Source organism: Paroedura picta, chromosome 14, assembly GCF_049243985.1.
Source record: "Paroedura picta isolate Pp20150507F chromosome 14, Ppicta_v3.0, whole genome shotgun sequence".
In the NCBI taxonomy this organism is placed as follows: domain Eukaryota; kingdom Metazoa; phylum Chordata; class Lepidosauria; order Squamata; family Gekkonidae; genus Paroedura; species Paroedura picta.
Genome location: NC_135382.1, coordinates 34,153,994 through 34,167,896, shown reverse-complemented (window position 1 = coordinate 34,167,896; position 13,903 = coordinate 34,153,994). Strand labels below are relative to the sequence as shown.

At 49.3% G+C, this 13,903-nt stretch overlaps 1 protein-coding gene across 5 annotated transcripts in view; it reads left to right on the top strand.

The window, feature by feature from the left end:
• Positions 1-13,580, top strand: part of LOC143823493 (ATP-binding cassette sub-family C member 12-like) — a 47,594-nt gene extending 34,014 nt beyond the window's left edge. For 3 of the 5 annotated variants that reach the window (XM_077309866.1, XM_077309867.1, XM_077309868.1), the window contains 7 exons: positions 982-1,071; positions 3,110-3,299; positions 4,343-4,502; positions 5,983-6,061; positions 7,142-7,255; positions 10,312-10,476; positions 13,035-13,580. In XM_077309866.1, coding sequence (XP_077165981.1) covers positions 982-1,071; positions 3,110-3,299; positions 4,343-4,502; positions 5,983-6,061; positions 7,142-7,255; positions 10,312-10,476; positions 13,035-13,127 — 891 coding nt within the window. In that variant the 3' untranslated portion in view covers positions 13,128-13,580. Of the gene's footprint in view, positions 1-981; positions 1,072-3,109; positions 3,300-4,342; positions 4,503-5,982; positions 6,062-7,141; positions 7,256-10,311; positions 10,477-13,034 lie in introns of those variants that run through there. The other 2 variants (XR_013226492.1, XR_013226493.1) reach the window with 2 other exon arrangements.
• Positions 13,581-13,903: the final 323 nt, after the last annotated feature.

Below are 13,903 nucleotides of genomic sequence, written 5' to 3'. Positions count from 1 at the left end.
TGGCCGTCTTATGGAAAAGTCACTCTGTTATGAGTTTTCCACCGCTAATAAAGCTTATCGGAACTCCCATAGGCAAGATCTTGAATTTGTATCCTTTCCACCAAGGGATTTTCCAGGGAGACGACCCTTTCCTCCAATGGAAGATGCCTCACAGTGCAAAGGAACTATTTAATCTGAATTATCATAAGACAGTGTGCCTTCATTGAGAACTTGTGTGGTATAGTGGCTAGGCCATGGGTCCCCAACGTGGTAGCACCCACAGAGACTTTCTGGGCACTTCTGATTGCCCACCAGTTTTGCCAGCTCTTGGTTGGAAAATACCAACCAATACCTGGAGCCTTTGGGGCGGAGCCAGGAGTGGGCAGGGCTTGGGAGGGACCTCAGTGGAGTACGATGCTATGGAGTCCATCCTCCAAAGCAGCCATTTTCTCCAGGGGGTGGATATTGACTCCCCTCCAATGCCAGAGGCACGATTTCTCTTTTTATCAGTTACCTGGGAGTGCAGGCAGGAGGACACAGCTACTGTTGTTCTGCTTGTGAGCTTCGTAGAGGCACCTGGTTGGCCACTTTGTGAGACAGAATGCTGGACTCAGTGGGCCTTGGGCCTGATCCAGCTGGGCTCTTCTTGTGTTCGCAATGATGTGGTTGTATTTAAAGACCAACGTACATCCATCTGGGACACCTGATTGGGTCTGGTTTCCTAGATAGGTATAGACTGGTGTGTAAATATGTGGGTGACATTCACGTGTGACCTTTGTGTTTGGCAGGAAATAACAGGGTAACATTACCAGTTCCACACTTAGTGCCTTCAGCTTGGGATTTTATCAGTCTCGCTGTTTACTGGACTCTGTCCCCTTTCCAGCACAAACTGTGCGTGTCAATCTGGGTTGGACTAGATGGCCTGTAGGGCCCCATCCAACTCTATGATTCTACGATAAGATCTCCCTTGAAACATTCCTCTTTCCCTCCTTTCTTTTGTAGTTAAGCGGGCTCCTTCAAGTGTGCGTAAGAACGGGAACCGAGACTGAAGCAAAATTTACGTCCGTTGAGCAGATCATGGAATATATCACAGTAAGCCAAACTCCCAGCCGGCGCGTTAAAATGATTGCTCGGCGTTCCAGATTTTCCACCAGCATGCTAGTAAAGCATTAGGAGGGTAAAGAAAGATCTTAATACTTTAGTCGCAGATGTGGTGTGAATCCAGCTTTACAACTTCTTGTATCCCTGACCTGGATAGCCCAGGGAATTCTGACCCCACCAGATCTCGAAAGATAAGCAGGGTTGACCATGGCTAGTAATGGGATGGGACACCTCCAAGGGACACTATGGTCATGTCACAGAGGCAGGCAAGGGCAAACCACCTTTAAACATCTCTTACCAGCTGACAGACAATCCTAGGATCTGTCTTAACGGCTACCGCTGTGGGGCTTTCAAGTCTGGTCATGGTTAGAAACTGACTAGATGGACTTTGACTTCATCTAGAAAGACCTCCAGGCTTTTGAGAAGTTTATGATCGGGAAGTACCTAGAAGATGTCAACCATGTGTATCTTGACAGCACATACTATTGTTCTGTGCCATGTTCTTGGAAAGGAATAATCTGAGAATTTTATTTGCAGCGGAAAGCGCCGTTAAGTCTCCACTGTCTTAAAATGACCCCAGAGAGTTTCTATGGCAAGAGACATTCAGAAGCCTGCCTATACATAACCACCCTGGACTTCTTTGGCGGTCTCCCATCCAAATACCAACCAGGGCCAACCCTGCTTAGCTTCCAAGCTCTGACAAGATTGGGCTAGCCTGAGCCATCCAGCTTGGGATACTTATTCATGCACAGAGAGAGACTGAATATTGGCCCACTCTGCTTTGTACCTCCCAGTGTGTTTCAAGTACGCTGACTTGTTTAAACAATACAGTTTGAAGCAGTATATGTGTTAAAGCAGGGGTAGTCAAACTGCGGCCCTCCAGATGTCCATGGACTACAATTCCTCACTCCAGGGTGACATCACAGATACTAGCCAGATGGCGTTCTCCGCACACACCTGAAGGCTACCCAGCCAATATTAGCAAAGCTTCTCCCAGGACTTGAAACCGGGAGTCAAGAGCCGCAGGGGCTCTTTGGAATCCTTTTTGCCACGCTAAAAATGTGACGTCTGTCTTTGCTACCAGTCTGACATAAGGATTTGGAAGCACTCTGGACAATCCTTTCAGCGGTAACATGTTTTTTATGTCCCCTGACTGTCAGGGATTTCTTTAACAACCTCAATCCGTGTCTAGTTGTATAACGATCCTTAGCATTGCCGTGGGGCTTCCAGTGTCACTTTAAAATGCTTCCTGTAGATTATCACGTTGCAATCGTCACAACAGTCCTGTAAGGTAGCTCAGTATTATTGAGCCCGAGTTGCAGATATGAGAGTGTGGGGGAGACGGGGGCAAGAGGAAGAGAGGGCGAGAGGGTAGGGAGAGGGGGAATGGGAAAGAAAGGGAGAAGGTAGGGAGGGGGAAAGAAGGAGGGAGGGAGGGAAGGAGGGAGGGAGGGAGGGAAGGAGGGAGGGAGAAAGGGGAAGAGACGAGAGAGACGGGGAGGGAGGGCGTAAAAGAGAGAAGGAGGGAGGAAAAGGTGGAGGGAGGGAAGGAGAAAGAGGAAGAGAGAAGGAGGGAGAGGGAGGTGGAAAGAGGGAGAGAGGGGAAGAAAAAGGGAGAGAGGGGGAGAAAGAGGAAGTGACAACAAGAGGGAAGGAGAGGAAGGGTAAAAGAGGGAGAGGGAGGTGGAAGGCGGGAGAGGAGGAGTGAGAAGGAGGTGGAAAGGGAGGGAGGGAAGAGAGATGCAGGGAGTGGGAGGTGAAAAAGGAGAGGGAGGGAGGGAGGGAAGGAAGGAAGGAAGGAAGGAAGGAGGGAGGGAGGGAGGGAGGGAGGGAGGGAGGGAGGGAGGGAGGGAAGGAAGGAAGGAAGGAAGGAGGGAGGGAGGGAGGGAGGGAGGGAAATATTTGAAGCAGACTTCCCAGGGGCCTCCTAGATCTATATTTCAAACTAGCCTCATTCGCCTGACTGATCCCAGCTCCCAGGTTTGTGGGGGAAGATTAATGCTACCGTCTGCCCATCCCTTTCTTTCAGAACTGTGTTCCTGAGGTGAAAGAGGGGGCCAAACTCGTCAGCCCTCCCGCAAACTGGCCGGACCAGGGAGAAATCACGTTTCAAGGATATCACATGAAATACCGAGAAAACAGCCCCTTGGTCCTCATTGACATAAATCTGAGCATCCGTGGCCGAGAAAAAATTGGGATCGTCGGCCGGACGGGCTCCGGTGAGCTCCTCCGATTCCGTTCTGCTGAGCAGTTTCATGGCCAGTGAAACTCTCATGGTTCTGCCTGGCAGGGCACATGCGTGTGACGGGGATTGCCTTTTTGTGCATAGGCCTTGTGCACATGACCTGCCCCTGCACTGGATGGATGTCCAGGAGCCTGGAGTGACGTTGCCCTCTGCCTCTGCCTGACTGTGGGGGAGAAGGTGCCACAGAAACAACAGCAAACAATAGATAAAGCAAAGAACAGAGCCAGCTTGGTGTAGTGGTTAGGAGTGCAGACTTCTAATCTAGCATGCCGGGTTCGATTCTGCACTCCCCCACATGCAGCCAGCTGGGTGATAAAACTGTTTCCCTGCTGCCCCACATGCAGCCAGCTGGGTGACCTTGGGCTCACCACAGCACTAATAAAGCTGTTCTGACCGAGCAGGAACATCAGGGCTCTCTCAGCCTCACCCACCTCACAGGGTGTCTGTTGTGGGGAGAGGAAAGGGAAGGGGACTGTAAGCCGCTTTGAGACTCCTTCGGGTAGAGAAAAGCGGCATATAAAAACCAACTCTTCTTCTTCTTCTTCTATTGACTTCATTACAATGATTTTTTGAGCCCCCAGCCAACCAGATTATACACTGTATTCCGGATATCAGGTTTTTATCAATTTACACCAAATTTATTTCTTAAGACTGAAACTGGAATTAGTACTTTTTAAAACCTCTAAAATTACAAGCCGTCCAGTCATTTTTCTTCTCTTTCTTCCAAGAAGCCAATAAAAATGCTTCTGGCCTCATTTGTAGATTAACCTTTGTAATCCTTTGCATGCCACCATGTGTTTGTATCCAAAATTTCCGTGCTCTACTGCAAGTCTATTGGGTCCTGGGGACGCGAAGGTGATGATTCTTACCCAACCATTTCCTATGATTTATCCGTCATTCCCCTTTCCCCAAAAAACCACACCAAATTGCTTTAAATCCCAGGTACCATCTTCTTGCCTGGCATCTTTTCTCACTGGGTTGCTTGTAATAACTGAGACCGCGTCTCACCTCCCGCAGGTAAATCGTCCTTAGGAGTAGCCCTCTTCCGCCTGGTAGAACCCGCTGCTGGCACCATCCTGATTGACGGGGTCGACATCTGCACCATAAGTTTGGAGACTCTCCGGACAAAGCTTTCAATCATTCCTCAAGATCCCGTTCTGTTTGTAGGTACAGTAAGGTAGCTGTTGCTGTCATTATAAATTAACCTCTCCTGCGACAACAAAACATAACCAGTCACGCTGATTTTCCTAGGAGCACACAAGAGATCTGAACATGCAAGTGTGCAGACGTAACGTTCCTGTCCCCGTTACCAGGAACTGTGGTGCCGAGAGGTGACTTTGCATGAACCACGGAACCTATGCACCCTTGGCAAGGCACGCATGTAGTGGATGCTGCCGTTTCTCACTCCCTTTATGCTCCTGTATCGTCCCTGGAATGCAGACTGAAAAGGACTAGCACCTATTTGCAAGGAGTGATTCTAAACTGGCCATCGCAATGTGCACATTGCATTGCAGCCAACTTGCGGTTATCCCAGGAAGGGGTTTAAAAGGTAACCGTGTCAGCCCTGGCCCAAGGGTCATAGAGGCCATCTAGTCCAACCCTCTGCTCAATGCAGAGTCAGCCTAAAGCATCCAGGATACGGATCTGTCCAGCCACTGCTTGAAGACGGCCAGTGAGGTAAAGCTTACAAGCTCCTGAGGCAGCCAATTCTACTGCTGAACTACTCTGACTGTGCCCCCCCCCCCGATATCTAGCTGGTATCACTCTACATGTAATTTAAGCCCATTATTGTGGATCCTATCCTAGGTTGCCCACAGGAATTGTTCCCTGCCTCCTCTACAAGTGACAACCTTTCCAATACTCCAAGAAAGCCATCATGTTACCTCTCAACCTCCTCCAGGCTGAACATTCCCAAGTCCCTCAGCCTTTCCCCTGATTTACCCTTAAAGCTCTTCACAGGCTGTGAGCCAAAGGCCTGAAGGACCACCTCTCCTGGCCTGAGGAGTTCTGCCCTGTGTTCCTTGCCTATCACCCCTTCCTTACATCACATGCATTTGGCCTTTGAAATTGGGCTTTTTTTTACTGCCCCTACAGTTGTGTGTAGGCCACACACCACACCCATTCCTTGCCTAGGAAGACGTGCAGCACTCCTTTATATTTGAGGGTATATCAAGTCACATGTTGTCCATTTCAGAGGACATGTCAGCAGCGTATGTCAACAGCATCCTGGATAACGCATGGCTGACAGCTTCCAGTTACTTCCGGTCATATACTTGTGAAAAGCCGTTTCACCTGTCTAGATTACATCAAAGTCCATAGAGTCCTCTGGAGCAGGGGTAGTCAACCTGTGGTCCTCCAGATGTTCGTGGACTACAATTCCCATGAGCCCCTGCCAGCAAATGCTGGCAGGGGCTCATGGGAATTGTAGCCCATGGACATCTGGAGGACCACAGGTTGACTACCCCTGCTCTGGAGGGTCACAGCCAGGATGAAAACGAAGAGAAGGCCTATCATAATTTCTAAAACACCAAGTGGATTCAAGTTAACCATCTGCTACAGTTACTGTTTGCAGGAGACAATAATCTGGATTCTTCTTCTTCTTCTTCTTCCCCAAAAACAAACAATGCGATCCTTTCATTGTGATTCTTGCATTACAGGTACAACTTGGATCCTTTCAACAACTACACAGATGATCAAATCTGGCAAGCTCTGGACCGAACATTTATGCAAAACACAGTACGTTCTGGCTTCCTGCTCCCCAGACTCCTCCCCCCCAGTTGCTCTCTATTATTTACTTGATTTAAAATGACAATACATTGAACACTGTGATTCTTGGTTAACTGCGTGTCATTAATCACAATAGACGAAGGCAGCGGCAAAGAATTATGCGGTAGCACACTAATATTCCATCCCATTAAATTTTTTTAAACAATTACTGCTCACTAATTACATTTCCCCCACCCCACCCCATTGTTCCATTCCTTTTTTATTTTAAATGACGGGAAAAATTGATGGTTGTAGCATATGGTATTTCTTAATGATTGGTAAAGTGTTAGAGGAAAAGGGCCGTGACTTCTGGGTAGGAGGGGACAACGCCCACGCTGCAGAGAGAAAGCCCAGCAGGTGGTGGCCAGAGAGGGCCAAATAGAAAACTATTGTCGAAAGGAAGTCAGTCTGGACATGATAGGATTTTTAACAATGCCTATTTAATGCTTGGAGGGTTCTTTTTAGAGGGGGGAGTCTGGTGTTCAGGGTAGATACGACATCCCTTCTGAGTGACGCTCTAGGAATTTTTCCAAGCTCTGTGGTAAAGACCTTAGACTCTGGGAGAAGTTCCTAGAACACCACTATGGAGGCCATTTCTTCCCTCTGTTTCTCAAGGGTGAGAGATTGGGGCTGGGATGGGGAAAGCTCCCCTTTGGGCCCAGTCAGTTGGGAGGTCTATGTTGATGTAGGCTTTGTAGTCGGTGTCTCCCTTCTTATTTATTTTACACTCAAAGCAGCTGAGAGGGAGGAATGCAAACAGGGCCATCGTGCTGTAGGAGGGGGGAGGCTTCAAACTGTCCCCCCAGCAAGCCAATTCCCTGAGATACATTTAAACGGAGGTGTGTGTGTGTGTGTGGAGAGCATCGGAAGCTGTAGGGACCTTTGGCAAAGCGAAGGACAGGAGCTGGCAGGAGGGAGAATATGGATCAAGAAATCAGTTCCTCGTGCCAAGATCCGGCTGGCAGGCTGGCATTTTGGGGAGGGGGGAGGTGGCCCGATACTGCCCGGCGATAGCAGCCAAAAACGAGAATGCATCTGTTTCTTTTTCAGGTCTCCAAATTGCCAGGAAAGCTTCAGGCGGAAGTTGTTGAGAACGGAGAAAATTTCTCTGTGGGGGAACGGCAGCTACTATGCATGGCGAGAGCACTCCTCCGGAATTCCAGAGTGAGTTTTGAAAGAGCCCGGCTGGTGCCGGAAGGACCCGTGCGGAATACAAAGGAGGGTTCCCCTGCAGACTGTGCCGTCTGTGTTTCTGGCTCTTTGTCTGACGACGGCACAAGGGGACTATTAGCTCCGACGTAACTGATACCACAGTAGGACAGCTCATGCTTCCCATGTACAAAAAGATCCGGGTGCATCCCTCTTTTTCTCCTGTGCAAAGATGGTGGCCAGCAGAAGTTCAGAAAGGCCTTTCTCCGGACAAAGGCCCACCGTTGACCTTGAGGCTCATAAAATATGTGACAGTGACAGATACATGCCTGCCTTAATGTCGTGTAGAACCACCCTGGCGTAGTGGCTAAGAGCAGTGACCTCTAATCTTGATTACCGGGTTTGATTCCCCACCCCTCCACATGCAGCCGACGGGGTGACCTTGGGCCAGTCACCGTTCTCTCAGAACTCTGTCAGCCTCACCTACCTCATAAGGTGTCTGTTGAGGGGAGAGAAGAAGAAGGTGACTGTAAACCTAAGGTGACCAGATATTCCGGTTTTTGGGGACCGTCCTGAATTTCCGGGACTGGTCCCGTGACGTTTCCCAAAAATCCTGGGTGTGCAAAGCGGCTGCCGAAGCAACCGTTCCTGCCCGTTGCAGCCAGCACCATATCACGGGTGGGGGGGTGAGGCGCGGGTGCACACCTCTCTTTCTTCCTCCTCCTCCTCCTCCTCCTCCTCTTTCTAGAAAGACCTCCAAATATGTTTCAAAGCCGTTTTCGTTTATCTTCTGGGTCTCTGAATCCAGGCACATTCAGGTGGACAGACTGTCACTCTGAGTCATTGTCCCATGACATGATTCATTGTCCTGACGCTGGTGATTCACAGATCTTTGCAACCCACTTGGCCTCATCAGAATGTTAGTTCCCATAGGTCCTTGTACAGCATCCTCAATAGCCCAGACTCGCCTTATCGCATCAGGGCTTGGTGGCTCAGCAGGAAGACCCTGCAGAGGAAGGCCATGGCAAGCCACCTCTGCTCACTGACAGGGGGCGTGAGCATCTGCTTGGCATGCAGAAGGTCCCAAGTTCAGTCCCCGGCATCTCCAGTTAAAAAGGACCAGGCTCCGGGTGATGTGAAGGACCTCTGCCAAAGACCCTGAGTGACTCTGCAGTAGAGCATCTGCTTGGCATGCAGAAGGCCCCAGGTTCAATCCCCGACACCTCCAGTTAGAAAGAACCAGGCAGATAGGTGATTTGAATGACCTCTTCTTGAAGCCTTGGAGAGCAGCTACCAGTTGAGTAGACAGGACTGTCCTTTAGGGCAGTGGTCCCCAACCCGTGGACCACGGCCTGGTGCTGGGCCGCGAAGGCCTTGGCGCCGGGCCGCGGCTCCCTCTCCCCCCCCCCCGCAGTAAAAAACTTCCCAGGCCGCAAGCTTGCGGCCCGGGAAGCTTCTTACTGCGGGAGGGGGGGAAGAGGGAATCAGGGCCGCGGCCGGGCCACGCATGTGCACATGCGCCCTGCGCGGCCAAAATTGTGCATGCGCGAAAGTGCCGCACATGCGCGATTTCGGCCACACGTGCGCAATGCGTGGGCGTGGGCGCGCATGCACAGCATGCACGGGCGGGCAGTTGCCCTGCCGGTCCCCAGCCTCAAAAAGGTTGGGGACCACTGCTTTAGGGATCAAGGGCCTGATCCAGTATAAGGCAGCTTCACGTGTTTCTAGCAAAATTGCAGGCCAGTATTGAGGCTGATTTCACACGTACTGCAATGCATTTGATAAGGATATGAAGGAAATTAAAATGCCAGCTATTAAAATACAGACAGCCATTTTTTCCTACACTTTTCTCACAAGGCCAGGGCTCTTTCTTCCATTTGCAACCTGAGATGTTGTTCTCTCCTGGAAAGGAAGGTGGCGCTGTTGCTTAGATGACCAGCACACTGGGCCGTTTGCACACATACCCCCCCACACCCCTTCCTCGGAAAATGTCGGGTTGATCATTGCTGGATAATAATGAATCCAAATATTTGTTCATTGAAAGAGTCGCCAAGGGACAACCGGTTGCCGCTTTAAGCGCACTCTTCGTGGAGTCACAGTGTGATGCACAAACAATTCCCAAACAGGAGACGATATTTTGCAGCTTCTCTCCTGGAGAAACACAGTTCGAGGCCTGCAACCAAGTTGCCCTTTTGAAGTTGAAAGGCAAGCTAGATTTGAAAAGAAAAGAAAAACGGTTTAATGCCGTGAAGTGGGCAGGCAGCAGGGTTGTCTGACTCCAGAAATCAGTTCTTCTGGCTCCATAGCATCAGGAGCCAGAAAAGAAAATGAACCAAGCTGATGATGTCTGCGTCTTCAAAGCATTCTATTAAGTCCGCTTTCGACAATATAATCTGTCTTCCTCAGTGACTCGGCAAATAATAATATTATACACGAAGAAATGTTATGCCCCCTATGGTGCAAGTGTGGGAACTCATGGACTGGTTGAAATGCCTTCTGTCCTTTGCAAAGGTCATTTGCAGATGCCATTTTTAATGACCAGTAACCATCCCGGGAAGCTGAGATCAGTTGTATGTTTCCAGCTTATATAACACAGACATGTGCATACCCTTTAAATATGTAAGAGTCCCCTCCACAAGTTGTGCGGGGAGGAGTCAGTGACAGTGTGGCCCTTGTGATTGATAGGTGCAGAAATGAACGGCATGCCTTGAGAGCCAGTGGGGTGTAGTGGCTTAAAACAGTGGACTCTAATCTGGAGATCCGGGTTTGATTTCCCACTGCTCCACAGGCAGCCAGCTGGGTGACTTTGGGCCAGTCAAAGTTCTTTTACAGTTGTTCTTGCAGAGCAGTTCTCTTGGAACTCTCTCAGCCCCACCTACCTCTCTGGGTGTCTGTTGTGAGCAGAAGGGAAAGGTGTTTGTAAGCTGCTTTGAGACTCCTTTGTGTAGTGAGAAGTGGGGTATTAAAAAGCAGCTCTTTCTTATGTGTCCCCACCCCCCACCCCGTTTCCCTACTGCACGCTTGAGAGATCTTCTCTAGATTGTTTACTCAATCCCTTCTCCTCCTTCCAGATCATCCTTCTGGACGAGGCCACAGCTTCCATCGATTCCGAGACGGACACGAAGATTCAGCAGACCATCCAAGAAGCTTTCAAGGACTGTACGGTCCTGACCATCGCTCACCGCATAAACACCGTCCTCGAATGCAACCGCATTTTGGTGATGGACAATGGAAAGGTGCCAAATCAGATGAGCTGGGAAAGCTCCTCAGAGCCTCATCCTTAATCTCTGTCCCAGGGGCTCCCAAGCACTGTGCTCAAAAGCCCTGCTGGATCATGGAAGACATTGTGGTGCTCTAATGAGAAAAATCCACAATGGCAGATAAGGTGTCCCCACATTCGTCCTGCCCACCTGTACCAAGCTTCCTCTGCGTTGTGCACCTGCACGTAGGCATGTTCGGTATTTCACAAGAAGCACTCTGTTTGTGTGCCATGCTGCCCAGCCTCCCCATGCATGGAGTCTACCTGATAGCCCATGAACATGAATCAGCAAAAATGTAACCCTAGCACTAGGTAAAATGGCATTTCTTTGGACTTTCCGCCCTTGCAGAGCAAATGATTCTCCCTACTGATTTAATGAATATGTGGCCAGTTATCTCCTTCCTTCCTCCTCTTCTGAGCCAGACCATCAGCTTGGCTGAGAGCCTAGCTGGAGGACAGGGTTAATCAAGCAAGGAATGCATACTGGCTGGACTCAAAGTTCCTGATAGGCTATGCTCCTACATTTCTTCAGGTCCCCACGAATTCGAGGTCCAAAAAGCCACTGAAAGGGAAGGACCCTCTTTGTCATGTTTGCAAGCGAATCCAAAAGTATTCTTCGCTGTCCCCCGCCATTCCCCAAGGACATTGTTGATGAAAGTTCTCAAGTGTAGCTGTTGAGATAGATATATACCCTGACCCGGATAGCCCGGCCTAGCCCAATTTCACCAGATCTTGGAAGCTAAGCAAGGTCAGCCCTGGTTATTACTTTGATGGGAGACCGCCAAGGGTTGTGCCACAGAAGCCAACCTGGATAGCCCAGGCAAGGCTGATCCCATCAGATCTCAAAGCTAAGCAGGGTTGGCCATGGCTAGCATATGGAAGAGTGACCTCCAAGGGATGGTTGTGATGTGGAGGCGGGAAATGGGAAACCACCTCTGAACATCTCTTGCCTGGATTACATTACACACTCAGGCTGGGCACAACCCACAACATGACCCGAAAAACTCCATGAAAATTGCCCGGGTCATGGCTCATGACATGGGGGTTGTGCGAGTGGCTGGAATGGTCTTCCAATGACCCCCTACCCGATTTCCGGGTTCATCAGTTTGTGGAGGGGGCAGGCATGTCTGCTGCATCTGAGTTGACTCTCAGCTCAGCAGACCCATTGGCGCACTGATCACTGTTCAAGAAAGGGGGTGGGAGTAGACTTAGAAGCACCAATAGCGGCCTTCCAGAGTTGACAGGCGGCCCTGGCCACCAATAAGGGAGCAGAATGATAAGTTCTCTGGGAGCATAATGGTAAGCTCTGTCCATCTGGAAGGGAGGGAACCAATCTGGCAAGCTAATGACTGCAATCTTTTTCACACACCCCCCCCTGTTTCTACATGGGCAGAAGTTAAATGGACTGGCCTGAACCAGACTGGTTCGTGTCAAGGGGGTTGGACGTCTAGGTTCAGGTGTTCGGTCCGGGAACACCCCGAACCCTCCAGTTCGTATCCATTCCAGTTCGTACCCATCCCCATTACACACATGCCATGCGGTAAATAAATACTAAATAAATAGGCAATGACAAACCACTTCTGAACATCTGTTGCCTTGAAACACCCCACAGGGGTTGCCATAAGTCAGAATGTGACTCGACGGCAAATATTTGCACAATATATTTCGATGGATATCCATATTTATGTCTTCATTTCTACATAAATAGTGAGGTGCCCTAAATCAAGAAACGAAATGTAAAAGACAGTGGAATAATGCAACAACGAGATAGAAATATTAAAACAGCAGCAGCAAAAAAAAAAAAAAAACAAGAACAGAGAAGGGAAATGTAACTGGCTGTTTAAAATAGCCTTAGGTCTAGCTTTTAGAAAATCTTTAAGGAACCAACAGAAAAAAGGCTGACCAGAAGAACCGTGGGATAAAAGCAGAGTGATGCGGGAAAGAAAGGAAAGGGGAATCTAAATGGTCTGGCCTTTTCCCAGCACCTAAAAGCTTGTGAATCCAGCATCAGGTGAGCTTCTACAGAGACGGAGCTCCAGAGCTTGGGTGCCATAGCAGAAAAGACCCTGTCTCTGATGCATACTCATTTGGCCTGTGAAGACGGGGTTACACAGAGGAGGGTGTTTAATGAAGATCTTAATTGACAGCCAGACTTGGGTTGCGTGCATATCTAGGTTTTCTTTCCCCAACCGGAGGGGGGGGGGGGAAACTACTTTGGCATGCCTCTAGGCACAGAGCAAGGGAAACTGGGGGAGTGCAACGCAGGAGGAAGTTGTGAATTTCCTTGAAGTCTCTCCTTAACAAGCCCAAGATCCCAGCCAGCATTTTTGCATCTGCACAGGGGTTCTGCCGCCTTGAATTTTCTAGGTAGAAGATCATTCCTGCAGAAACTCCTCCTTTGTTTTTCGGTGCTACTCTCCTTCCCCAAGGCCACGTTTACTAATAGGAAACTCACACAGAGGGAAAAGCCCACAGTATCCTGGCTTCCCACTTGACATTTACCTACGCAGCTGATATTTGCTCAATCTCTTGCAGGTCTGCGAGTTTGGCAAGCCAGAAGAGCTTACGCAGAACCCCGATTCCGCGTTCGCGTCGCTTTTGGCCGCCATGAACAACGTCGCATCGTAGAACGGGGAAAGGCACGTCTGCCGTTTGCTTTTCGGCCCCGTGGATAACGTGGAGCAGAAAAGAAAGGAGGAGCGGGAAACCAAGTGAAATATCCAAATCACCAAATTCCATCAGCATAGAAATACAATAAGCGCCATCGAAGGTCACGTCTTCGAGGGATTTTGGAGACTTGGTACCCTTCCAGCTGTCCAAACGCGGAGTGGGAAGAGGAAGACGAGAAGGGCCAGGCCGAGATGACACATCAATGGAACTCTGATTTTGTATCACGTTCAAAGTCTTTTTAAAAAATTTTATTAATAACACAACCAAACAGTAGCTTCAACGATGGGGAGGCAACCATATTAAAATGGCTCCGTAAACATTCCAGGAGGAAATCCTCTCAAACGCTTAGCTCCTAAGAAGAGTGAACTATTTATATTCTGGTACGAATAAAAATTTGAGATGCTCCCTCAATGTCCTTGATTTGTTCCAAGAGCCAGTGCAGTATCGTGAAAGTAGAATCTGGGACACAGACTATAGGCTTACTCTTTAAACGGGAGAGAACGGAGAAGAGATTTGCTTATGTTCTTGGCTGCACATCTCCCTTGAATCCCCCCCCCCAAAAAAAAACAGAGACCTAACTCACTCTGATTTGATAGCGTCTATTTAAATTTTCTTTAGCCAACACGACAAAACGTCAGGCTCTTCGACCGTTGTACGGACAGGACACAATGTCTGGGTCAAGAAAAGGCCCAAAAGTTTCAACTCAGTTCTTACATGAACATGAGTTGAAAATC